Raw genomic sequence first — 27,254 nt, 5'->3', positions numbered from 1 at the left:
GCCGTTATCTTTGTTGGTTATAACACTTACCACTGGTTTGTTGATTGTAATCATCACATTCTACCTTGTCAACGGTATAGACCTGCGAAGAGTTGCAAAACACGGGGACAAGATTTTATCCTCCCAACAAAACCAGAAAAGTGGAGTCCATGCACAGGCATTCAATCCTTTTATTTTGAAACAAAACCCAAACAAGTCGTTTGACTACAAGCATGCAATGGCTGACATGAACAGTGCTAAAGTGGACCAGGCAGAACCTCGACTGGTGGAACTCATAAGAGACTACTATATTGAGGCACCTTCTTTGGAGCCGTACAACCTTGACTTCCCCAACAGGTTGGAGTACTCAAACGGGCAAACACCTCTGGTCGACAGCAGACTTAACTATATGGTGAGTAGTTAGGTCAGAGGGCTATTTTAATTGATACCAGACTCGTCTTCTTCGTGAGTATATCGTCGGATCCTCAGACTACTTTTTGTGAGTATATCTTTGGATCAGCAGACTACTTCGGTCGTATCTGACTTGCATGTCGGGTAGCTAGGTCGGAAGAACAGACTTATCTATATGGTAGACGAATTCACTAATTTAGACAACTTTTTACAGACATTTCTTCTTGTTAATTGACCAGTGATTTTTACAGATACTTTCCAGCACTATTTAATCCCTTCGAATTAGGGAACACATTTTGTTGTGGTGGGGTTTTAGGACGTGCCTTCATGTGTCCAACGTATCCATGTACCGTTGTTGACCAAAAGCAAGTTCGCAAAATGGCAGTTGTAAAATTGAGTACGCCGTAATATGTCAACATTGAAATGAAAACAAAACACCAAAACGAAGTTTGACCTACCTTAAGCAAAACATAGTAAATTGTCCCCTAGATCATAAATATGAAATATTCTGCACGGCAAGCTTTAAAAACTTTTAAACGTGTATAAAGTGGAATACCGAATACGATACCATTAACTACCCGTTTTAAGTTTTCTCGTTAAATCGTCTCTTGGATTCAGCACCCGCAACATGTTTTCAATTGAATTGAGACCCGGACTTTGTGCTGGCAATGTGGAATGTTATTTTTTATTTTCTATCGACTTGATGCCCCGTAATACGGAGCCCCCGAAGGGACATGGTAAAACATTGAATAATCCGTGCGCACGAGTTAACAAACCGTGCACACGGATTACCAAACCGTGCGCACGAGTTACTTATCTGTTCGCACAAGTTACCAAAAGTTTGCAAGTGTTTCTATTTCACATTATTCTATCAAATTAATGGATGTTGATGCGGGGATACATCCAATATCGGTTCGATTTGTTTTGATGTTCATAAGAAGAGGTCAAGTACAGTGGAGATTTCTTAGATAAGAACCAGTAGCTGTTTTGCTTTATGGCTCAAACAGGTAAGATTGTGATTCTTGTTTTTCCGTCAGAACACAGTATTGTGTTGTTCACTCAATTTGGTTAACATCTAATCACCCTTACCTCCGCAAGGTGTTGATGTACACGAGCTCAATTTATCACGTTATGAAATTGTTGACGTTTTGATATTCCTTCCATATAGTATGCGAATTTTCCTAATGTTTCGTTTAGTTGAAATAGGATTTTTTAAGGTTAACTATGAAATTTAATTAGATAACTTTTGACATGACGACGGAATATTCTGAAATATCTGTTCCGTGCACAGTTATAAACCTGATTTACAAGAAATGAACATTTTAGTTTATACTTACAATACTGATAAATATATGAGATCTGAATGATAGGTGTCACGCATTGTAGGTACGAATTACCTGTGGTGAGTGTCCACCAGGTAGGCAATTATACTAATCCTGCTACGTAATGTGACGGACAATGTGTAAATGATTTATTCTAAGAAAGTTCGTATATGTTATACTTTAGAGGCTTTAGGATAAAAAAAAGCTCCACACGTAAGTCTCACCTTAACTTTCATAAATAAAAAAAGATACTGGCAGATAGAATTCCATCGAAATGTCTTTTAAACTTAATTGTAAAAAGTCGTCGTAAAATGAATTTGATAATAAATTGTGAGATTAAAACTCTTAAGAATAAGCTTGTTAATTTTTACTTTCCAAAGTGTGGAATGATATTTTTCTCACACCTAAAATAGATATTGCGGTTGCATGAAACACAGGTGTTAGTTGTATGGTTTTCCAGCAAATCCAATGAGTTATAAATATTTTCTGTGATGTGCCATTGTTAACGTAACGTAAGTTCATTGATTACATATGCATCCTAATTGGGAAATCCTCTCGTTTTTTCCCTGACCGGGAGTTTACATTTTAAGTCTTTTTAATGCCGTTTTTTTAGCCCGGAAATACAATATTGTAGACCTTAGTGGGAAATAGCCTCATGCAGAAAAGCACGCTTTTTGTCATGCCATAAACATGTCGGCGATATTCAATGACCATCTGTACTTTAGTTTATATGCATGTCGGACTACAGTCGATGGAATTGTACCTGAAAGTAAAAGAATGTCCCATCAGAGGTTCTGTCAGAGTTAGAAAACCAAATAATCACTCGAGGGTTGGGCATTTCTGTGTAACCCTGTTACGGCACGATTTCTCACCCGGGTGAGAAATCGTGCTAAATCGCTGCGTGCGTTATCGACATGATTTCTCACCCCTGCACAATTTCTCCCCCAGGTGAGAAATTGTGCAATCTATATGGGCATAGGCGACACGATTTCTCACCCCAGCTCTATATCTCAACGTGGAGACGTGAGTCATGGGAGGGCCACGTAGTCCTATAAGTCATAGACTGTCACACAGACGTTTGATAGTCCTGACGAAATTACAAAATGATGACGTCAGAGAAAGGCCATGCAATTGCGTGGGTGGGACCACGTAGTCATATGAGTCATAGACTTTCACTCAGTTAATACGTTGAAGATTGATAATCCTGACGAAATTACAAACGGAATGATGACGTTAGAGAAAGGCCGTGTCATTGCATGGGTGGGGAATCATCGTGAACAGATCATTGGTCTGTGAGGTCCGTGTGGTTCCGGCCATTAGCGTATCGTGTTCGCATGCAATAAAATGGACCTGTCTTTTTTATGAAATATTTTGGACAACATGCACAAACAAATCAATTAAGTTAAATGATAACTAATATGTCTTTATCGAAGAATGTCTTTTGTATTCATTATTTATCTCTGTTAGGATTTTAAATAAACTCTTACACTGTAAGTCGAGATATTACTCATCCGCTGTCCCGGCTGTAGTAACCCAATACATACATGTGTGATTTGAACCTGCTCAACAGGCATCCCGTGGTATGCAATCTGATCGTTATCGTGGTGTAGCGTTGTAGCCTTTCACGCTGTCATTGACTATGTCAATTTGATTCACCGCCCCCAACCAGCAATGCTGGCATGTGTGTCTTATCAATAGCTCTGACTCTTCGGGTTCGCATGTAATACAATTGACCTGTTCATTTTTAATGAAATATTTTGCACAGCATGTACAAACAAATCAATTAAGTTAAATGATAATAAATATGTCTTATTCGAGGAATTATTTTTTATTCATTAATTATCTCTGTTAGGGGATCATGACGTCAGAGGGTATGGCCTTACTATGTACACGACACGTGTGGCTCCGCCAAGTCCCGGGCATTGTCCAGTCGCGTGCGAAGTCCTTGCGTGGGAGTGGCCCTGTCTAGATTCAGAGGGGTTTCTGTGAAGACCACGTGGGAACCCGAGTCGTAGGAGAGCCATGTAGTAGTCCTATGTTTCATGGTCTGATACAAGAGTTGACGGTTAATATTCTGACGGAATACAAATCTGCACGGAATGATGACATCAGAGAAAGGCTTTGCCATTTCTTGAGTAAGGAATCATCATGAACGACCGGGTCATTGGTGCGCGAGAGTTTTGTTCCGCCTAGTTCCGATCATCGTGCTGTTGTGTGGTTTCGGTGCCGGTCACTTGGAGGCGTAAGTCATACTCGTAGTCCAATCAGATATGACAGTCGACCAGGGTAACGCGAGTCATATGACACGGATTCGACGTGTTGGGGTGGACGATGACGTTTTTATCATACTTATGTCATTGACAACGAAAGGTTTCGATCTAACAGTCGATTGTGTGGGCGAAGGAAACATGAGTCATAGAGAGTCAGACAATGAATACGCAAGAGTTGACGTTTAATCGTCCTAACGGAATCGCAAATCTAAACGGAATTATGACGTCAGAGAAAGATTATGTCATTGCGTGTATGGGGAATCATCATGTGCGACATGTGTGTGAAGTTGACGATTTGTTTCTAAAATATCAGACTGAAGAGCGACCCAGGCGCGGGTCGCTTATTTCCCGCATATTATAGAGGGCCGGAGTTCTGACGTTAATCGACACCAGACCGATATAAAAAAGACGATAAAACGTCAGAATAATTCGGACTAGAATCATCGGTGCGTGGGTGTTTGTTCCGCCCGGTTCACGTCACCCCCTGACATAACAACAACTTCGTATGCAATAATATTGACGCGCATGATTGTTTTAATGAAAATTCTGGATTACAAACAGACCAATTAAATTAAATGATAATATATACATATGTCTTTCTTCTTATTCCAAACGTGTACCTTTTCTTCATTAGTGATCTCTGTTTGGGTTTTCAACCACCTCGAAAGATGAATTTCGAGATAATACAGTATATTATCTACTTGAGGCGTACATCCTTTGTGCAAAGATTATACCGTGTTGTTCCGGCGGTCTTTAAGCCTTTCGATTCACAATTTAACTAGAACACTGACAGGTCAGTAAGGGCCCCGTCTTGTGGCAATTATATCCCCCATAATCATTATGAAGCAATCTGCCTATATAGCTGAGCTTGACGTCTGACATTTGGACTTCAAAAAGAATCGCAAGGAAGCAAAATATACATTTTACATGTACTATGATGTGATGCGTTTCCTTCCACCTCCATATTTGCTGGGCTAACAGAAATGTAATTTCTGGTGCAAAACTCATTTGTTAGCTTTGATTTGTTTTATTTCACCTTATATACCTTCTCTATCAAGAGCCAGGGTCAAAGTCAGAGATCCACTTTGTCTTGGAGTTTTGGACCCAAATGACCTTGACCATTAGCCCAGTGACCCTGATCTTTGGTCTGTTGACATATTCTTTAATTCCGACCAACTTAGCTTCTTAATATCACAACAAAATGTTCATCAGTGAAAAATACAAAACTTGACCTTGACCCTTTGGACTCAGTAACCTTGAACTAATGTCAGTTGACTCTGTGTAAAGTTCTGAACAACATTGCTTCATAATGTCATAACAAAATGTTCATCAGGGAAAAGGTACAAAATTTTAACCTTGATCTTTGACCAAGTGACCTTGACCTGTGGTCAATTGACTCCTTGTTTCATTCTGAGCAACATTGCTTCAAAGTGTCATAGCGAAATGTTCAACAGTGAAATGATACAAAATTTAACCCTGACTTTTAATTCAATGACCTTGACCTTTGGTTGACTCGTTGTTTAATTCTTACTAACCTTGCTTCATCATGTCATAACAAAATGTTCATCAGGGAAAAGGTACAAAATTTAACCTTGACCTTTTACCAAATGACCTTGACCTTTGGTCAGTTGACTGCTTGTTTAATTCTGATCAACTTTGCTTCATAATGTCATAACAAAATGTTCCTCAGTGATAATATGTAAAATTTGACCTTGACCTTTGAACCTAATGACCATGTCCGTTGACCTTGGCTTTTTACCTCAATGTGTATTTTTATGAACTGAACATCTTGACCAAGTTTCATGTACATCGGTCAATAAATATTTAAGATATCAACCAGGAACAAAATTTGTGGACGGACAGACAGACAGACAGACAGAGTGATTACTATAGGCGATACGGGGCCCTAATTAGCAACTTGTGTCACACAGTTAATACGTAGGAGTTGTATATAAACACTTTATTCATTTTACAACAATTATAAAACAAGTTCCTTCAACTTATTATACGGCGCCGAAAGACCAAGGATCGGGGATCGTGACGTAAGTCGATGGACAAAGACAGGATGGTATGTCAGTTTGATCTTCGAAAACCATTCGAAACGGCGTTCTTCTATGACAAAATATAAACTCGAAGCGTTGTTGCCCGGGAGTTTGTTCCCCCCGGTTCCGGTCACCGTCTGATTAGATAACAACGGCTTCGTTTGCAATTAGACTTACATATACGATTTTTTAATGAAATATTCTAGACTATATTTATAAACAGATCAATTAAATGATTATAGATATGTGTCTTCGTGGTTTTTTTTGGAGAATGTTTCTTTATTCATTAGTGATCTCTGTTGGGGTTTTAAATCATCACAGTATACGATATACTCGAGACGTACGTGTGGTTTTGTCAACACATATTCCGTGTACAAAGATTGTATCGTGGCGTGCCGACGGTCTTGTAACGTGTACCATTGTACGCTTCAATAAGCATCATGTGTTATATGTCAAAATCCGTCCGCAACCAGAAAGTTGTCTTAAAAACCTAGCATATATGTCTCAAAATATGTGTACATTCTACTTGTAAATTATTGCTATTATTATAATGTAATTTATTCAAAAGGTCAAATTGTTTAAACAAGTGCATAAATAAAATTTACAACATGTGTCACTTTTATGTTAGCTGAACCTTTTCATTCGTAAAATATGGATCGATATTTACTTGAAAGTACACTTTAAAAAAACCACATTCATAAAACACTTCCGAGAGAAACATGGTTAATGGTACATTTATATGATCAAATTTATTAATCGTTAAGAAGAGATTTTTATAATTATCTATATGAACTTTAAATATGTTACAAACAGAGCTTTCTATCTGAATCGACGATCTTCTGAACCGATGTTTGAAGTTTGATTGCGTTCGTTTTTTCTCCTGCCCTGTAAATGTGTATATGGTTAAAGGGTGGGGATCTCAACCCGTTCAAAGTTATGACTAAAGAATTAAGTCTCTCAAGAACGAATCCATACCCTGTGGTCAATCCTGCTAGTTCTTTTTAATGTTAATCCCATCATACTAAGCAATTTTATATATGGTTATAGAAAAAAACCCACCATAGCAAAGAGTCAACCAAAGCATAATCCGACTTAAAATCGATAAAACTAGGGCCAAAAAGGATTTAACGCAGAGCGTTAACTAACGCAGAATTAGCGGTTCGCACGAAATCATTAATTATCTTCATTCAAAATTTGTATTTTTATCTTACGTGTGTAAATGAGCATTTGTGTTATATAAGGGTGCCTATTTCCAAATCCCAACTCGTGCATATTTGTTTAAATGAAAATGTATTTGAGTCATGGTGTTGAGCAGACTTGTTCAACATGGTTACTCTTGATTGACATGACAAACAAAAGCAATGAAAATGGCATAGAATTGTTCCAGATTTCGCCATCATATCCTGTGGTATTATTACGCTGAAATATATTATTTATATAAGTCTGGTAGTTGCAAAATCATACGTGATGTTGGAATGCAATATCGGTAATTACGTAATCATGAAATGCTGTTTATATTGTGAAGGAGTGACATAAAAAATAAAACGATTTCAATTTTTATTTTTAAATGTTTGGAATCTTTTTTTTATCAAAGTGGAACTTCAATGGCGTTATTTCATTGCGCTTTCAATTTTTATCGATGATATATATTTCAATAATACATTTGGATACATGATAACTTGTGTATATTACAGGTATGTTGATCGAGTTGCATAGCAATATCACTCTTTCCATCAATTTCTATTATACGGTATTATTGATTTCTAAAATGAAATATGAAGTCGAATGGAGTGATGTATTACATTTTGTATGGGTGCGATACAATTACATGTGAATAAAGACAACATCAATTCAATGACTGGTATTTTTATATTCCTCGGTATAAACATACCAGGCTCTCCTGATAATGGTTTTCATATGTTAGAGTTGTCCTAACTCCAGATACTGTTCTAGGAATTTCTCGATAGATGTATTCTTTTGACGAACAAACTGCAAGGCTTTCTATCTGAGAGGTTTCAGCTGAAATAATGTAACGGATGTCCTGATGACTTCCTTGTTTGTTATTTTTTTCTATCTATTCCGATTGATACATTTTCACTTTGCTTGACATCGTTACTGCCCTACGCACATGACAGGATTAACCGAGGTACACTGGTTTTGTTACGGTTCACAATAAATATCATTTTTCTGGATGTCACTAAAGTTCCTGTTGCAGTCTGTTAGTACTGGCTTCAAGTTTATATTTTGTCATAGAAGAACGCCGTTTCGGATGGTTTTCGAAGATCAAACTGACATCCCATCCTGTCTTTGTCCATCGACTTACGTCACGATCCCCGATCCTTGGTCTTTTGGCGCCGTATAAGTAGGCGGGTCCAATATATTCACCTTCTCTGACGTCATCATTCCGTTTGTAATTTCGTCAGGGTTATCAAACGTCAACGTATTAACTGTGTGACAGTCTATATGACACATAGGACTACGTGGCTCTCCGATGACTCACCCTTCACGTCTCCGGTAGAAGGCGGGTCCAATTCACCTTCTGTGACGTCACGATCCTTCGATCCTTGGTCTTTTGACGCCGTATAAGTAGTCGGGTCCAATTCGCCTTCTGTGACGTCATCATTCCGTTTGTAATTTCGTCAGGATTATCAAACGTCAACGTATTCTATGACTCATAGGACTACATGGCTCTCCAATGACTCACGTCTCCACGTCTCCGGAAGTAGGCGGGTCCAGTTCATCTTCTGTGACGTCTTGATCCTTCGATCCACGCTCTTTTGGCACCGTATAAACAATTGCTCTCTACCACCATTGTCTGATGTTTTTCATCCGGTGTGTTTTATCTTTTTGAATAAATTTTATTTAACAGCAATAACAAAACTGTTTCTTTACATTTTAAAATCATCTTTTCTCTCTTAAAAAACTGCAATCCATTCATCGTTTAATTTGGAAAAAATGTTTGCTACATGAATTACAATAGTATCAATAGTGAATCGATAACTCCTAACTGATAACACACGCATTCAGAGAGGAACAAAAAGCCTGATGAAATTTCATTTTGCCTCGGATAAACAACGGATAAACGCTTAGCTCTGAGGTCCTGTAGGTACATATGTAGTATGTATATTACTACGAATCCGAAATAAGCCTAGAAAATCTACATATCAACGTAGAATGAAGAATATAAGCTATTGATTAAATGGTAATACCGAATTGATAACAAAACGAAGTCAAATTTCATTTAAAGTGTTTTGTAAATAAAGGTACCATTAGAAAAAACCGTATCCCCAAAATAAAGACTTTCTTCCTTTCATTCGACGGCTTACATATGTTGCTTGTTTCAATCCCTTGTTTTTCTGACGTCATCTCTCATTTTTGGAATAGAGCGAGCTTCGTTAAACTTGCCTAAGTGTACATTTTTTCAAATATATTCACATATTCAATTAGAATAAGAAAAAAATATTGTTGCTCGATTACGTGGTATGTAAGAATCAATAATACGTCTGTCCAACTTGTTCTCACACACATGGACCGCATAAGCGTGCAGCATACACGCACAAACTCACTCGCGCAAATACAATGCACGTGTGCGCGTCTTCTTAAACATATTAAAACGCAATATAATTCACCTAAATTGTGAGAGAATTAACACTTCTTAAATAACAATACCTGTTATTTATTTATTATTGATTTATTTTCTAATAAAAAGAACTGATTTCGTTTGCATTCCACTGGAGATATTCGAAACATAGAAAAAATGACCACAATTTACGCGCGATAAAACGTTTATATATAGATAATATGTAAGTCATATCTAACACAAGACATGGTCAACAATAATGGCAAGATTCCAATGACAAAGGTCACTTAAGTAACAAAGAACACGAACTTGTTACGAAACATGAGCTAACTAAAGCAGAAATGAAATAAGTTGCTCTGGAAGGGTACATACATTTCATTTTTTATCATAAATCATAACAGTATCTAGTTGTAACAGGGACCGTTACATAAGGCGCCGATACTAACCCTGTAGTCGCAAATGATGCTGCAAAAATTATCACAATGCCGTAACACATCTGCATACAGAATCAGAACAAAATCGTTCAATATCTAATTGTCAACCAATCAGGACCCGACCTAAACGGACATATTATAAAATGAAAAAAACCCTAACGAAAGCCACTGAAGTGTTTTTAGTGTCATTGCTGATTTTAATACAAAATTTAAGGGATATAGGACACTGCATAATTGAGACTTTTCCAAAGCTAGACTGCAACAGCTATGTTGCGGTAGATGTTTACTTTGTGATTGCCATCTTCAAGAACACCATCAAAATATTAATTTTACCAACCTATATTACAGTTCATAAAACAGAACAGATTAGGTGTAGACCTAAACCTTATCACAACAAAAACACCCATTAAAATTACCCATGTAAAAATATCTTGCTATGATCAGTTATCAGATATTAACAGACAAATCAACAGCCGGAAGCCATCTCAAGTGATAATATTTTCCAGACAAAAATGTGTTCATATTAGAATAAAAATATCATATCTTTTGAATACCAAATATATTTTGATTATAGAAGGACTAGGTCATGAACTACCAGTGACAAATATATCAATCCAAAATATGTGGTGAACATATTCAAAGAAGGGATCAAATGAACATATGGTATATACATCACAATTCATGGCTGTGTGTATAGTCTATTCATCATGACTGAACTGAAGGAAACAGTTGTTCCAGTTTAAATGGGATGAATATTTAATAAACAAAGAACATGTTTCGAAAAGATTTGTTGGTATATTTCTTTTCAAGATGGCCACCAAAAAATTCATTCTACTGCCTAATCAGTTGTCAGATTCTCAGACAATTTTCTTGCAATATGTGTTCGATGGCAGACTTGTAAAAAGAAAGAAGAAAAACAAAGATGCATTTGAGTTTGTTTTCAAACTGGTGATTCTAGATTCACAAGAAAACAACTTATTTCAAGATTTGTCGGAACATCTTAGCCCTTTGGTGCAACTGTTTTGGATTTTAAAGAATTCAAAAATTGCCAAGATAGTAATGTATACTTGATGTATGAGCACGCATTCCCATATTTTTTTTGACCAACTGGGCATTGGCAGTAGTAATCTTTTATTGGATTATTATCGTTTGGTGTCGTGCTGTACTGAATCCAGACATTATATTTAGTCTGGCTTTTGTGTCTGAAACAAATCTGGCAACAGATGAGGTCTTGATAGTGCTGATTCACCCATATTTCATAATCTTTACGAATTCTGACTGTTCATTTGGAGAGAGCTGGTTGTTTTCACCCTCTTAGCCAAACAGTTTGTTTCTGTGAGATGAATCTTCATTTCATGTGCGAGTTCTCTGTCTTTTCTGTCAGTGTCCGGTGATCTTTGATAAATTTGTCCCCGTTTCCAATTGAGACATGCAGTCACAATCTTTAGCACTCCCATACGTTTATCAATGAAGCAATTTTATACTAATTGAGTTCAAAAAACTATCTAATGCCATATACGACAATGAAAAGACTCTACAATCCATGGGGAGTTAGTAACTGTTCTGTCAATGTTAGCCTGTAGATCAGAGTGTTGACTCTGACCAGTCTTAAAATATGCGTGCATACTGGTATTAATACCAAATACCTCTTAACATTGGCAGGACGTCTCTAAAACTACGACCAACGACTACATTGTCGTCTTGCTCCAACCATGTGAGCTTGTCTATGATGTTGTAATGCTTGCATCATTTTGGCTTCCAGAGAATGATCATGCTGTGTTCAAAATGTAGCCATCTGGTAGAGTTATGCTCATGGATTTAAGATAATTATGCTCCTTCTGGCCACCGTAAGACATTCTCTGAATCTTATTGAGAGCACTTTTTTAAATATAATTGTATTTATGCAATGCATAAAGTAATTTATATTATCTGGTTAGTATATGATATTTTTATTTGTTATATTTATTTATTAGTCCATCCCTTTAGAAGTAGTCACGTGATGTTTTGGTGTACTAAAGTCACGTGACCTGTGCAGAATATTTTTCCATGCTGAGATTTTGAAAAATCTCCTTAAAAATCAGCTAAATACAATTATATTATCGTGTTTAGTCTGCATTAAACCCAACAGCACACACAGGTTATACTCTGCTATGTTTTTGTCGATAAAATAACAAACACTTAAATTGTCGAAAATGAGCATTCATTCTAAATGCCAGAAATCGAACATATGTATACATCTTTGTGTTGATTTTTATAATAAGGTGTACAAAGAACCAAAAAAGATGGGGCTTGCTTCAAAAAAAACGCCACAAACTTGAACTTAAATATTACCATATTTCTGTTCAAGTGCCCCCACTGTTTCTGAGAATACAGGGTTGTATGAAAATATGTTCCCTCCTCAAATGGTCAAGACGAAGGAACATTGAACTATAGATTTATGCAATGCTTGTACTACAGACTGAAAGGTTTATGAAATACTAGGCAGAGAAATGCCAAAAGCGAAACATTTAATTACAAGAGATATCAGTTTTTATCTCAACCCAAAACAATAAAAGAGCATTTTGTGTAGTTTTGTTATATACTGAAGAAGACAGAAATAGGGCAAATTACATATGGATATTGAGAAACTGTTTTTTGACAAACCTGTTCTAGCTTTGCAGCCAGGGTCATCCAAAATACAAAAATTGAGAATGAGGGCTGATTGATTCTTTGACAAGATGTACGACACTTCTAAAAGGTCACCAACCATTTCAGATGACCACCTTCATGATTGAGACTTCAAAGACTCTCTTATTTATAGGATAACCTGTGTACAAGGGTTTAAGTCATTGCCAATAAGATAAAATTAATTAATATTGTTAAAACAAAGACAACATTTTATATGTGAACAGGATCCGTAAAACGGGTCCTTGATTGTTAAGTAAACAAAACTACTAGTGGTTCATCTTCAAAACGTTCTGTTTCAAATTCTCTTTAGTCCCTTTAAGTCAGTATATCCAACAGTCATTATATCATATTTTTTTACATTTCGTGTACCTTCACATTTGAAATTTCGCGATCATAGGATGGTGACCTTCGCCAATACATTTACTCTTCATTATGAGATGAATATTTACAACTGCGTATGAAATATCCCCTAAAAGCAATGTTAACACGAAAGTCTGATGATAAAATGTAAAAAAAATATAAATGTATAAAAACGAATTCTAAAAAGTGACAAGAAAATTACGTTTGATCTCAAAATTTATTGTTAAATCACGCCAAGTGATGAAATAAATTGGAATTTGGAATTGTTTGTGACCCAACATGCACTGACAGATTTATTGTAGGCTTACAACGAATTTCGTAACCAATTACCTGTAATTAGGTGAATTGCTTTTAAGTGGACGCCAGGGAGGTGTCTTAGGCCCTCACCTTTTTGGGCACACTGGGTACTTTGTTGTGCGATATGAATTTTTGGACTGAATTTATGCAAACATATTTGAAATCACATCACTTCTTCATACTATGATAACTTTTGGTATACAAGAATAATAAGATTGAAATCCTATATCTTACATTAAAATTTTCACAAAATGTTCTATTTAACTCACATTCAGGATGACAAATATATTATTACAGCACTACATGAGAGTAAACGTTCTTTCCCAAGTAATACGATGCAAAAAATACGATTATTTTTCAGAAAAGTACTTTCAGGCTGATATTTCATTTTTCGAGCCCCATGCTGTAATAAGGTTAATTAATCATCTAAATATTTAGAAGAGTGATTCAAAGTAATAACATCGGATGTATAAGGGATTGAAAAAGTTAAAACAACAGCATAAATCTCGTAGCACTTCTGAAACAAAATTTAAGAGGGGGCAGGCTACTATGTAATTTTAACATAGCTGGAAATAGTCCCTTTATAAAAAAAACTAAATATACCACAATCGCCAAAAATCATGATACCGGATAATATGCCTACTCCTAACACGATTTCTCACCCGGGTGTCGGGGTGAGAAATCGTGTTGCGAACGCCGCAAGAAATCGTGTCGGGGTGAGAAATCGTGCAGTAACAAACCCCCTCAGGGTAGAGGATGAATATTTTTTTGAAAATATCAAATCGATCAGATAGAACAAATATACACAATTAAAATTATTTTTAAGAAAAAAGTAATAACATCTTCCTTTTTGATTGATTGGTTGATTGGTTTTACGTCCGCTTCACTACCGAGTAGTTCGGTTATCCAGCAGACGAATCCCATCATCCTGGAATGTACGGTTTATATACTGTTAAAAGAAATATCCTTAGGTCGACATCTTCCTGGAATGTACGGTTTATATACTGTAAAAAGAAATATCCTTAGGTCGACATCTTCCTGGAATGTACGGTTTATATATTGTAAAAAGAAATATCCTTGGGTCGACATCTTCCGAAATGCGGCATCGAAATGCTTTTTTTGTGTGACGTCAAATCATTGTTGAACCATTGTAATGTCAAATTCTTGAATCCCTTTCTTGCCCAGAATAACTTTATCATACATGCTAAATAATTAGCAAAATCTCTGCCTATACGTCGAGAAATGGCCTACTATAGGTTTATCATCTTTGAAAGTTTAAAAATATGACCCAGCATCCACGGCAAGCACGGTCTGTCACGTTTGCCCATCCCGTCCCCCTGCGTTGTCTTACGTCCATCCCGTTTTGTCCACGGTGTCCTAAAAGGCGATTGCCGTGGCTGCCGGGAACATAATGTTATCATAGCAGGAAAAAGTGTTATCCCACATGTTCTACATGGTACACCTATGTATTTTATATGCAGAGAGGGGGAAACATGTCTTTGTCTAATCTGAACAGGCGTAGTGCTGTTGAATTTCAATGTATATTTTTGACAACGTCTTTTTGGTGCGGTATGCTATGAGCTCTTTTTAGTTGAATTTGGATATGAATATTTTTGAATGCATTTCTGCCTCCTTGTCCGCACCTGCAATTGTGAACGCAATTGGCAATTAACATAATCTATGAAGGGCGTCAGCGATCCATAAACATGCTACCGCATACGCCGTCTAAATGAAGATCATTTCGTATATTAACACCCGACAAATGGTTAAAACGCTTTACAAAGGAAAAAAGGTCGGAGCGGGTAACTTATCATTACAACCGTAGAGTATGGAGATTTATTTCAAACGTGTTGTACCAATTAACGTTAATTTTGGAGGTATTAACAATCTTATTTACATTTTGTACGTATCTAGTTACGCTAGCAGAACTGGACTGAGTCGATTGCCGGCGACTAGTGCGCGTATCCATGAAACCGTTTTCATGCTCAAGCATGGATTCTGAGCTCAAACCAGCTTTCTTGTTACTCGCTTAAATTATGTCAACGGTAAAAAAGTCAAGTGTAAACATTGAAAATCGTAGTTGTCCTAAGTCTTTTCATTTATTTTTTACAAATCATTGACAATTTTATTTTTTATTAATTAATAAAAGAACAAGGAATTAGGCTAGAGCACAAAGTCAATGCTAGAGCACGAGAACGGTTCCATGAATACAGGCCATTGTAGCTCAACTGGTATAGAGCGTCGGTTTAAAGTCTAAGGGTCCCTGGTTTAGCCGTGCACTGCACTGCTTTCCTCCTGTTCAGTGATGCTGTGTTGTAAATGGTGTTGTCGTTGGGGGCGAAGACTTAGATAAAGGAGGGAGAATCATGTAGCATAACTGTGCTGGATCGATCGCTGGTAGTGCATCCGTCTAAAACACGGCAGATCCCGGGTTCGACTCTTAGTCCGGCTGAGTATTTGAATATCTAGTGTTACACTTTGAAGACATGTATGATCTCACTAAACCTTGAAATAAACGTAGCATATCTCAATCCAAAAACCTTATTTAGTGGCATATACACTATATAGAAAGTCATACAGACGAAGAGTAAGCAAAGCTGAAGGCGGAAGCGGAATAGACAGTCATGTATAGATATAGTCATATAGTCATGTATGATGATTTATTGAAATGAAACTAAAAAAGCATTAATATGACAGTTACCATTTATTTTGCAGGATGAACTTAATGATATCGTGGCAGTTTGGATCTCACCTCATACTTGTATCAGACCATCACGAAATGATCCAAGAGTACCACGTGGTCGTTCAAATCTGCTGGCTTATACTCGTAGTCATCTGGGATTCCTTTGAAAAGCTATATCCAGTAACAGATGAAGAAACAGACCTGTGTGCAGATGAAGTAACATTTCGATCCGTAATCCATGTGATGAAGACGTTTATGCAATGAGTATAGATATTATGAGAAGAGGGCAAATGGATCCAGCAAAAGATGTACTCTGGGCGAATGCCCTTTTTTACATCCAAGACAGGAAATTGCCATGTTGTTGTCATGAAAATGTACACTTCGGTCAGCTAGAAAACATATATCACCATTACCATCATTGTGAAGGCACGGTATGATTTCAGATAAGATACGGTCCCTTTTAATTATTTTCAGCTCGCATGTATGGCCGGCAAACTTAACTTTCACAGGAGCAAGTTTTTATAATAACCATGACAAAACACCCTTCATAATAATACAGTTCGATACTTTTTATGCCAAGATATTGACAAGAACCAAGGACTTGTTTTTAATTATTAACAAATAAATCCTTAATAGTATGGTTTTACGTTTAAGTTTTAATTGTTGTTTGAGCATACGCAGCATATCTTATATAGCTCTTTATTAGTAAAAAAATATATCAATATGTATCTTAACATAGTCAAATTCAGGTTATGTCTATTGCAAAAACAATGATCGAAATTGCCTCCTTAAATATTGTCTTTTTGGGATCATTGCTGGTGTCGTTAATAACACACCGTTATAACAAATAATTTTGCAAATTCTATGGAAGCAAAACAATTATTTCCGAATGGCTGATTTTCTCACAAATCATCACAATGAATGCGACATCGTGTTGTTACCAAGTATATTTGAGTTATATGACTATCCGTCAGACAAGATCACCAATCGATACTACATCTGTCATGCGTATGGTTGCGTTGATTTTATTTTGAAACTTATCGGCTGACTAGATTATTATTCCATAGAAAGAGAGGAATGCAGTCCATATAGTAAAATTCTTTGATACGAATTTGATTGGACATTTCGTATAACACTTCATAGTCCAAATGTCTAACTATCCCTATATGTAGTAGAGTACACCAGCTAAACTCATCAAATACAGAAAAAAATCTTAATGTACATGGACTCATAAATACCAAAAATATCCCACATTTTACTTATGTCCGTTTTACACAGAAATTACAATGCTATTCAAAATTGTTGATATACAAATGACTTAACACTGGCATACATTTTAAACTGGTATTTTATGAAAATAATCTTGTAGTTTCTATAATGTTTGGGTTTATTTTCTGGCATTTACATTATTCGGTTTTGTACAAATATTATGGATATTCAAGTAAATTTAATTTGATTGAATCATTTAGCGAAAAACGTATTATCTTTTTCATACAAAGCTTGTCAAGTGAAAGTATAGAATTAAGACGAACCAATGCCATCAGTTGCACTGAATTTGAATTACTATGTAGAAGTGAACTGAGTTATATATATACTGTTGATTGTGTTTGGCTTTTAGTTTGGTTTAGTATTGTTTAACGTCCTATCAACAGCTATGGTCATTTAAGGACGGCCTCTCCTGTGTGCAAGATGCATGCGTGTAGTGTGCGATATGTTCGTATTTGTCTCCTTGTGATAGCGCGGAACTGATGCTGACGTTATAGTGCTACCTCACTGAAACATACTGCCGAAGACACCCAGCAGGACAACCCAGCCGGTCACATTAAACTGACAACGGGCGTAGCAGTCGTCCCACTCGTAAATTGCTGAGCTTTAAGCAGGAGTAGAAACTCTCGGCCAGGGGACAGAACCAAAGGCCTTCCTCACAAGGGCGAACGCTCATCTAAAGGCCAAAAGTGAGACATTGTCAATGGACACATTAGGAAGAAGAAAGTTGTTTAGAAAGAAGAGAAAAGATAAGATCCCAAATTCAGTCACCTCTTACGATCATGCAATGGGGGCAGCAGGTACAATTTTTACGCTCCATCTGCAGGGACTGTTGATTCTATTCTATCATAAACATAAAAAAGTAAAACATAGTCAATGGGAATAGAAACTGAAAATTTAAGTTTAACTAAAAATATATAATATAAAGTGACCCCCTCATATAAATTTTTATCCAAATCACTTTCCTTAACTAAAATGTTTCCTTAACTGAAAATCGCCAAGGAATTCCAAAGATAAGTTTTTCTGAAAAATGTGTTTCATGATCGCTCCTTAACTTAACAAAGGAGCTCTTTAAATTTAAGGAACGTTCATGAAACCGGGTCCCTGCTGATAACGTAATCATTGGATTAGCTTAAGGCGTCTCGTGTGGTTCCCTGTGTATCTTGTAATCTCATGAGACAGAACGTATTACCCAAACATTGTGTCCATAAAAACATGTCAGTACATTGATTTCTCTTGTTTGATTAGGTTTGAAGGAATTTTATGACTGCAAGTACTGAAGCTATCTTTACTGTTTCACCACAGCAGGGAAAATATCTTCTGTATAAGAAGTTCTGAAATTGTCGAGTATTTTTTGTTTATTGTTTTAAGCGATACAGGGACAGAGATAATAAAATCATCTTTCGATTTGTGAAAAGAAACTGTATGGATACGCCCCTTTACACAAGAAAACAACAAACTGGTTACAAACTGCATAAGGTCTCCGAGATTGCCCGTCTCTGCAATAAGCAGCAGCAATTGTAGAAACTATTTTAACAAATTTTAACCTATTGATCTACCACAGGGAATCGTATACAGTACTGCCTTGTTGATTCAGGAAAGACAACACAAGAAGAGAATACCGAAAAACTAGGGCAAACCATTGTAACCTGGACTAGCATCGCTGATGTCAAGAATGGAACAAACACAAGATATACACTATTGCATACGTTTATTACACTTATTAATCATACACATATATAAACTTATCGTACAACTGTCTTACATCTATCATACACATACATATTCATACATGCAGATTGAACAAAATACAATTCATAGGGTACTGCACAACAACTCTAGACAGCTTAATCGACCCTGGGGGTAACATCTTTGACAGCTCATCTTGCCTACACAGGACTACGACAATACATGTATACAGTTGCCCACATAGGACATCTTTTAAATAGTTGCCCACAAAAGACTGGTCATTTTGGTTACTTGTCTGTGCTAGATCACCAATGTCTATCTGCCCTCACACCAACATGGATTAGAGCTGTAACGACATAAACAGCTATATCTAACTATCGTACCCTAATTATATTGTACCCATTCCATAGTAACATATGTATGTATACATCAAGTTTCCATTATCAATATAAATTGTATTAAGCGTCTTTCATTGTTAATATTTGTCATTATATATAACTATTAAGAATTAATACAATCCGTATCAAGCTTATACTCATAAAACTTGCTAACTCAACTACACCAGTTGTTAATTAAGGTAAATTCAACACTTCTGAAACTCTGTATCAGACCTATACATGTAATCCATTTATATTTCAATTTCGACTCAAGTTAGACTCAACATAATTACCAAATGTTACCTGTTTCATTTGCCGATGAAATTGAACAGATTAACATTGTCTGTGCATATGAATACATATTTTCAGATTTTGCAAAGGGAGATAACTATTTGCATCTTTAAATTTACATTTTTATTGAAGCAACACAATGAATTATTTAAGCAACCAAAAACAATCAATCAGCAAAATATTATCATATGTTGTTAGCGGTAGAGACAATTCATGACTGCCCTAGAAATTATCCCTCCAACTAACCATTTTGCCTCTTGTGTCAGTGTCAACCCCCGGTACAAATCGAAAACAACGTGGATCACACATCCATGTGGTCACGTCATATAGGAAATTCAGCCAACTGCCATGTCAAATTTTTTCGTCGTTTCAAGTCACGCCTGGTTTTCTATCTAATTCGACATTCAATTACTGCAGCTTCAAATTCAAGCAGATATATTACCTCGAAATTTAGCGACTCTCATGATCAACTTCTAGCTAGTAAAAAGATGGCTATAATAGACTCGCAGCTGAGCCTGAGCACCGCGTCTAGACATTATTCTGCCTTCATAATTTGGCAAAATTGAACTATCAGCGTACACCATCATGCTGTATGATTGTCCTTCAATGAAGGACTATATTCTTTTACAAAACGTCAATAGTAGACATGCACAAGTCCCAAATCAGGGACAAACTGTCAGAATGTACTTTTAATAATTAAAGTTCAGCACTAGTGATAACTATCTAGATTCACAGATACATACCTGACAATGGCTTCAAAGGGCATATTTTGGCAAGTTTAGTGGCATATAAGAGCGCTACAAGTTTCTGCTTGCCGATTGTGGCTGATTAAGTTGTGTGAGTCCTTAAAACCGAATCCACATAAAATCGTTATTATCATAAATATGATAAATAGTTACAAAATTGATAATGCAATGTAGAACAAAAGTATATACTGACAACAATTGAATCTTTACTGAATCTACAGAAAAAGTGGTTGATACTGATGACATATACTAAATATGTAAAAACTATTGTTGGGACTGTGACAACTATGCGAAAGAAAACATTTACATGTATACCCATGAAAGAGTACAAGGCGAATAAGACCAGGTGTTCCGGAAGGGTAAGCGTCTTCAGCTTCATCGGTGAAACCCACCATGTAAATCTAAGTCGAAACGAAGTAATGTCACGTCCTCACAACGAGAACCCGATTAGTGACAACAAACCACAAGGCATTCTGATACTACACCGTAGATGGGGGAGCTATCGAGAAAGGGAAAGTTCACGATAGGAAAGTGAAATCCTTCCGCTTATCATACAGCTTAGTAGTTGGCCGTCCCTTTTGGTCATGTTGCAAGTGAAGATAGCGAAAAGCGGCTGAAGTTGAAGAGTCTGTGGTATCCATGATTTCAAGCACTGGAGGTTACATATACAGTTCATCGTCGATATATATCTGAACGTGGCATTAAAGGGCTTTTTGTCATGTCACCAGTATCATCTAATCAGACACGTGGTTATAAAGATGAGGTACAATAATATGATTAGTTCACGATGACCTTCACTCAAAATGTCAATACATCACAAAACGTTTACAAAATTTTGCCTGGGCTGTACAATTTATACGAGATATTTTGAGTGCATTGCACTATATTTTGGTTCTCTGTGAGTTTCTCTTCTTGTACATGTACATCACCATATTTAGTGACAGTTGAGATAGGATAAAGTTGAAATTCACAGACAAATATTCGGGGGAGATCGGTGATGTGATATGTCGAGGTCCGAAATATGGAAGTGGTAAAAAAAGCTAGGTGTCTGTGAGATTTCTGAAATATTGCCTGAACCTTTCCGGGGGTCTAATGACTAGGGTGAGTGGCATTGATCGGGGGCAGATTTGCACCAATACTTAGGAAGCAAACGTAACGGGGCTGAATAAGATCGTGCTGGTTTCCCTCCCTTATAATATCGGTGTATCGCAATCTGCATTCACCATATAGTCAAAGGTGACCAGTGTTGAAAAATATCTCAAAAAACTTGACAGAGACCACTTATAGAATGGAAGTTGCGGTGATAAACCCGTTACAATATTTAGTGTCAGTCATGTATATGCGCATCCATTCTATCAAAACAATTTGTGTCACCAATGTCAATATGGGCGGGCCAGTTTACCCTTACCGACCAAATTTCTTCAAATGTCACGGACAATTTATGTACAAAAGGAGGGGGTAAACTGCTATGTGTTTTCATAGTGTCACTGCGTTTTGTGATAAGTTGACATAAGATGTAAACAACACAGAGGGAAACGATACAATAATGCACAGCTTGTGAAATATACTAACACACTTACTATAGAGTATCAGCCAAGGAGGAGGGGCGATTTACAAATGTAAACGAATTTAAATGAGAAATGGCAAACCAAAGTGCTCACGTTTATAAAATTACCAACTGTATGCAATAAATAATACTAAATGTTTTGACATTTTGGTGCTAAACAATAGCAAATAAAGGATTAATAAATTATTTGAGTAGATCTTCGTCATAACTTCCTTGTTAGTTATGTCAAGTTCGCGATACTTACGTAATGTAGGCTTCTTGTTGATCGGTAGGAATCGGCTATCATATATTGGAGAAGAACTAATGAGAACAGAAAGATAACTCCTGCTAACTGGTACACCCGGCGTTTTGTTAAAACGTGCGCGCGGTTTGGTAATCCGTGCGCACGGTTGGTTAATCCGTTCGCACGGTTTTGGTAACTCGTGCGCACGGCTTGGTATCTCGTGCGCACGGTTTGGTCATCCGTGCGCACGGGTTGGTAACTCGTGCGCACGGTTTAGTAATCCGTGTGCACGGTTTGTTAACTCGTGTGCACGGTTTAGTAATCCGTGCGCACAGTTTGTTAAGTCGTGCGCACGGTTTGGTAACTCGTGCGCAAAGATTAGTAAATGTTTTACCATGTCCCTTCGGGGGCTCCGTAGCTGAAACAACTCCGACACGGAGCATTATCCTGAAAAGTTTAGGGTCAATTTGGAAAATGTTTAGCGATACCAGTCCACAAATAATTATTCCAAACAGGACTATATGTATCTGAGTTCACGTTTCCATCAACAAAAGTAATCGTTCCGAATCCCTTGAGTGTAATGCAAATCTTGATCATGATAGACGCATGACACTTACTTTACCAGTCTGATACCTCGCCCATGCACTCCGGTCTCCACCGTTCGTCCCTGTGAACTTACTTTTGGCCCACAACTATATATGTATAATGCGCGCTGGGGGCGGTTTGTTAATGAACTTGACTCCCTGGATAGCGCCGGTCTGATGTCAACTTTAAGAGTGCTACTTCGCTGAAATATCATGCCAATGGCACCCATCACAGTATTCCAGCCGGTCACATTATACTGAAAACAGACAAAACATTTCTTTTCGCTAAACATTAAAAGCTGAACGTCAAGCAGAGATTGCACGTAACAGTTTTTAGGACTTCGAATTATCATTCCTGACCCCCGATCTGGGGACAGAGCATACCTTCCTTTTCTGGACATTGTATCTGTTGTTGACACTGACTTTAGAAAAGTGCCGTCATCATTTTTTTCATTAGATTTTTTTTTTGGCGGTTTGATAATTTACTATTTCTCATCTTGCAGGAAGGTGGATTTTATGTCGAATGCGGAGGACTGAACGGAGAAAAGGGATCGAATACTCTATTCTTTGAGAAAGTAAGGAAATGGAATGGGCTGCTAATTGAAGGCGATCCGTCAAACTACGCCATGTTGAAGTCAAAACACAGGAAGGCGTTTTCCATGAACGCATGTCTGTACCCATACACATTTCCCGCTGAGGTAGATATCAAAACCAAATACCAAAAATCTGTAAAGTTTGTATTTAACCACCAAGATAAATATTCGCGCTGATATTTACAGTATATATAAAATTGTATAAAAGTGGAAATTTTCTGGTTGTGGGCATTCTCTCGTTTTTCGCTTTAAGTAAAGGTTGAGTAAATTAGCGCGAAAAATATCCGCATACCAAATATGGAAATGTACAAATTATAAACATTTTATACCGTAAATATACATTTCAAAACCATTGAAAATGCGGACATTTCCAAATCGCGATCAGATAGAAGTCACAACGCGAACAGTTCAGTTTTATTAGTTTAATAGAATGGTAGAGTGGTGGATTCTTGAAATAGGGGATGAATGATCAAGATGGCATCCCCCAGTATATATTCTTTTTAAAGAAATTTTAAAATGCAATACTTTGTCGATAGTTTATAAGTCTTCAAGGGGCTCAGAATTGTGCTTATAAAGTGTGTGCACTCCGTAAACATTTGATGCCTTACAGTCATACGCACTTAATTGTCATTTCATTTTATAAAACACTTTTATTTGAAAGGACCGAATAAAATTCCTTGTCATATATCATAAAAACATTTTTCATCCGAAAAAAGTGCAATGTTTCATTCACGCTATTTGTCATTATCTAAAACAACAGCAGATATACGTGATTAAACCTGCCGCATTTGGCGCCCCAGAAACTTACTTTCTAAAGACTGCTGCACTTCTCAATTTTTTAACAACAGTAAAGAGAAAATCCATAAACAAAACTTCTAGGCACTCATACTTTCAAATCGCACGATATACCCCAATTTCACGTAAATGTTCAATATCATTTGGCAAATTGATTGTACGAAACAATGTTATTATATCGGGCACGTCTTATTGTGCTCGAATCTGTCTAAAATCGGCACATTCTATCAATATTTGAGGCACAGTCATATGCTTGTTTCATGATTGGCGATAGAGATGATCCTCTCGCTTAATAAGTTACGCATGGTTACCACCCCGGTTGTCTCTTTGAGGTTTTGATACTATCTGAATTTTATCAAGATTCAAAAGTTTAATGCTATTGATGTAGTAAATAGAGTCTTTATCTTTCCGAAATTTCTGGCCTTCTTTCATTTCTACTTACGCGGGGACATTCAATAAATCTTTCGTAAATATTTTCCTTAGAATTCAGATTGCATTTGAGTTTGACAATCGTTGTTTTCCGATCAGAGGAGTTTACCATGTTCACTATATATTAGATATTCTTGAAAAAAAAATCAACTTTTTTTTTTAATTCTTTTTTTTCAATCTATTTTTCTTGAGGATATTATATATCTCAGTTTTGCACCACGTATGCAGTCAATCTTCTTTCGATTCTTGTTCTTAAGGTAAATTATCACCAGGCGTTCAACCTAGGCCGGATCATGCACGCCGAGTCGGTTGCAGCCTGGAACAAACATAATAGAATCAAGGCTGACCCAGCTCAGGTACCATGCATTTATGTTTCTTTGTTAGGGAGTGGGATAGGAAATGGGTATAACTGACTGTACAGATGGGGCACACGATATTGATGTTCAGCATCCTTGTAGGTTCGTGGAAAGAATAGTCCTGCTGTGTTCTACTACATGTCATAAGACGCGACTAATTCGGGGCCCCTGCAGAATCACGATATGTGTGTGACTTCCGCTTATGGGACATTAAGCAACAAAAAATAATCCGCTGCTTTATTGCAAAACTTGGGATCTACATATTATATTTACTCAACTCTCCACGTTGTCTTTTCGGCGGCTTCTCCATAGGCACAATATTCATATTTCCTTAGCTGTAGCGAGTTATTTGATATGAATTGGTCAATGAAATTCCGTCCTGTTATTTATTGATAACTTGGAATTTTCATATGGCAAAAAATTGTTATTACAAAGTTCAACATACTGACAGCAGATAAATAATGGTCATAGTTAACGCTTTGCAAAGATTTATTGTTTTAATATGGGGTATAAATATATATCGATCAGGCAAACACAACACATACAGTATTCCAGCGCATGCAATTTCGGGCTTTAGAAGTTTAATTCATAAGAAAAACCCAGGCAAGCAAATGTTGTTGAAATTTCAGTGAGATACACCAACATACCCCGTCTCTGGCACACGCACGCATTCATAACATACATGGAGGCATGTCCTTGAATAACCTTAGCTGTCAATAGGACGTTTAACAAAATAAAACCAAACCCAAACCAAATTGGGAGACTTATCTCTTCAATATAGAATATGAAGCAATCAAAGGGAGTTTTTCTTTCTTAGATTCACCCCATCCCAACCCCATCCCCCACCCCACCACCACCACCGCCACCACACACACACACTTTTGGGGCACTTTTTATATTGTAAAAGTGTATGCTTAGCAATACAAAGGTCTCATGTTCGACTCATGCAGTTTTCTATTTCATTTCAAACGTTAGAACTTTGAACAACTCTAGTTCTGTACAATTGATGGCAAATTGATTTTATGAATAGTGAATATGGTAATACGATAGTTTTATTTAGTTGATATCCTTTACTTCTAACAAAGTAAAACCAAACGAAACTTAACTGGGTTACACTTTGCATGAAATATTTATTGGTTGGTTGTACAGTGTTTAACGTTCTTTCAACAGATCAGATCATATAAGGACGTTCATCAAAGAAGGAGAGCTATCAGAAGAAAAAAATTATTGACGGATGCTTCCGCTCATTTAAACGTTTTCAAATTTTGAGTGTTACACGCACTACTCTTGAATTATTTTACTTAAAGATTGAATCTGCAATCGCAAACTGACTTTGGTACATTACCGCTATAGGTATATGGTAAAAGTATGTCACACCGTGAAAAATCTGGGGAAATCTAGCTTGAAATCTTATAGTTTTGTTTTCAAACATGTCTTCAAATCTTTAAAGTCTTTATTTTTATCTTTCTGAAGTGTTAAAATATTTTAACTCCTGATTACGGTGTTTTAGAACTCTAAGGAATCTTGCGTAATTCTTTTTCGTATCCAGGTACAATGCTTTCCAATCTATTCCGTTTTATTGGCCATGAACCGGACGACAGTCGATTTCTTCAGTCTAGACATTGAGGGGGACGAGCTTGGAGTGCTAAAGACGATACCATTCGAAAAAGTTGACATCAAAATGTTAGCTGTTGAATATTCTCATGGACCTGGTGGATATCATGCTTTGCAAACATTCATGGAAAAAAAAGGATACGAGACATTACTGAAAATGTCACGTGACGATTGGGGTGTAAACGACCTCATCTTCAGAAAGAGAGGGCTAAAGCACTGAGTCCAAGACTCTGGTATTTGTAATTTCACTTACATGAAATTATAGCAAGGGGGCAAATACACCAACATATTATAGTAGCATTTTTCGCTTCCGTGGCCGCGGCAACCTTTTGATAATCTTTCGAAGTATAAAAATACTGATTGCTGCATATGAAGGAACGGCGTAAGGTTCGGTTTAAGATTCAATTAACTCATGAAGTGAAAGATCAATTCTCAGCGAAACCAAAAGCCATAGAGGAATTTCAATTGTTGAAAGTTATTTGATTGTGGCCATATTAATTTGGGAATGTGCTGCACCCATTGGAATATTTAGGATCTTTATCTCTCTTTCTATTTTAACTACCTTCAATTTCCTAGCGCCTTGCTTGGCAATACCTCACCTTTGGCTTTAATGTTGAGCGTGCGCTCAGGTAAGAGGCAATGGGTTCTGTCCCCAGGCATTATATAGTGGAATAATGCA

The 27,254-nt window shown here is 36.9% G+C and overlaps 1 protein-coding gene across 1 annotated transcript; it reads left to right on the top strand.

Annotated features, from left to right (window-relative positions):
• The first annotated feature begins 217 nt into the window (after positions 1 to 217).
• LOC110463687 (protein Star-like) lies at positions 218 to 26,795 on the top strand. Its single transcript, XM_021518486.1, has 4 exons — positions 218 to 391; positions 23,292 to 23,486; positions 24,863 to 24,961; positions 26,511 to 26,795. The coding sequence occupies exons 1-4, from the start codon at positions 218 to 220 to the stop codon at positions 26,793 to 26,795; spliced, it is 753 nt and encodes a 250-aa protein (XP_021374161.1).
• The last annotated feature ends 459 nt before the right edge of the window (positions 26,796 to 27,254 follow it).

The sequence above is a fragment of the Mizuhopecten yessoensis genome, unplaced genomic scaffold (genome assembly GCF_002113885.1).
Source record: "Mizuhopecten yessoensis strain PY_sf001 unplaced genomic scaffold, ASM211388v2 scaffold10921, whole genome shotgun sequence".
NCBI classification, from domain to species: domain Eukaryota; kingdom Metazoa; phylum Mollusca; class Bivalvia; order Pectinida; family Pectinidae; genus Mizuhopecten; species Mizuhopecten yessoensis.
The sequence above is the reverse complement of the archived record's forward strand: the minus strand, read 5'-3'. Positions and strand labels throughout refer to the sequence as shown.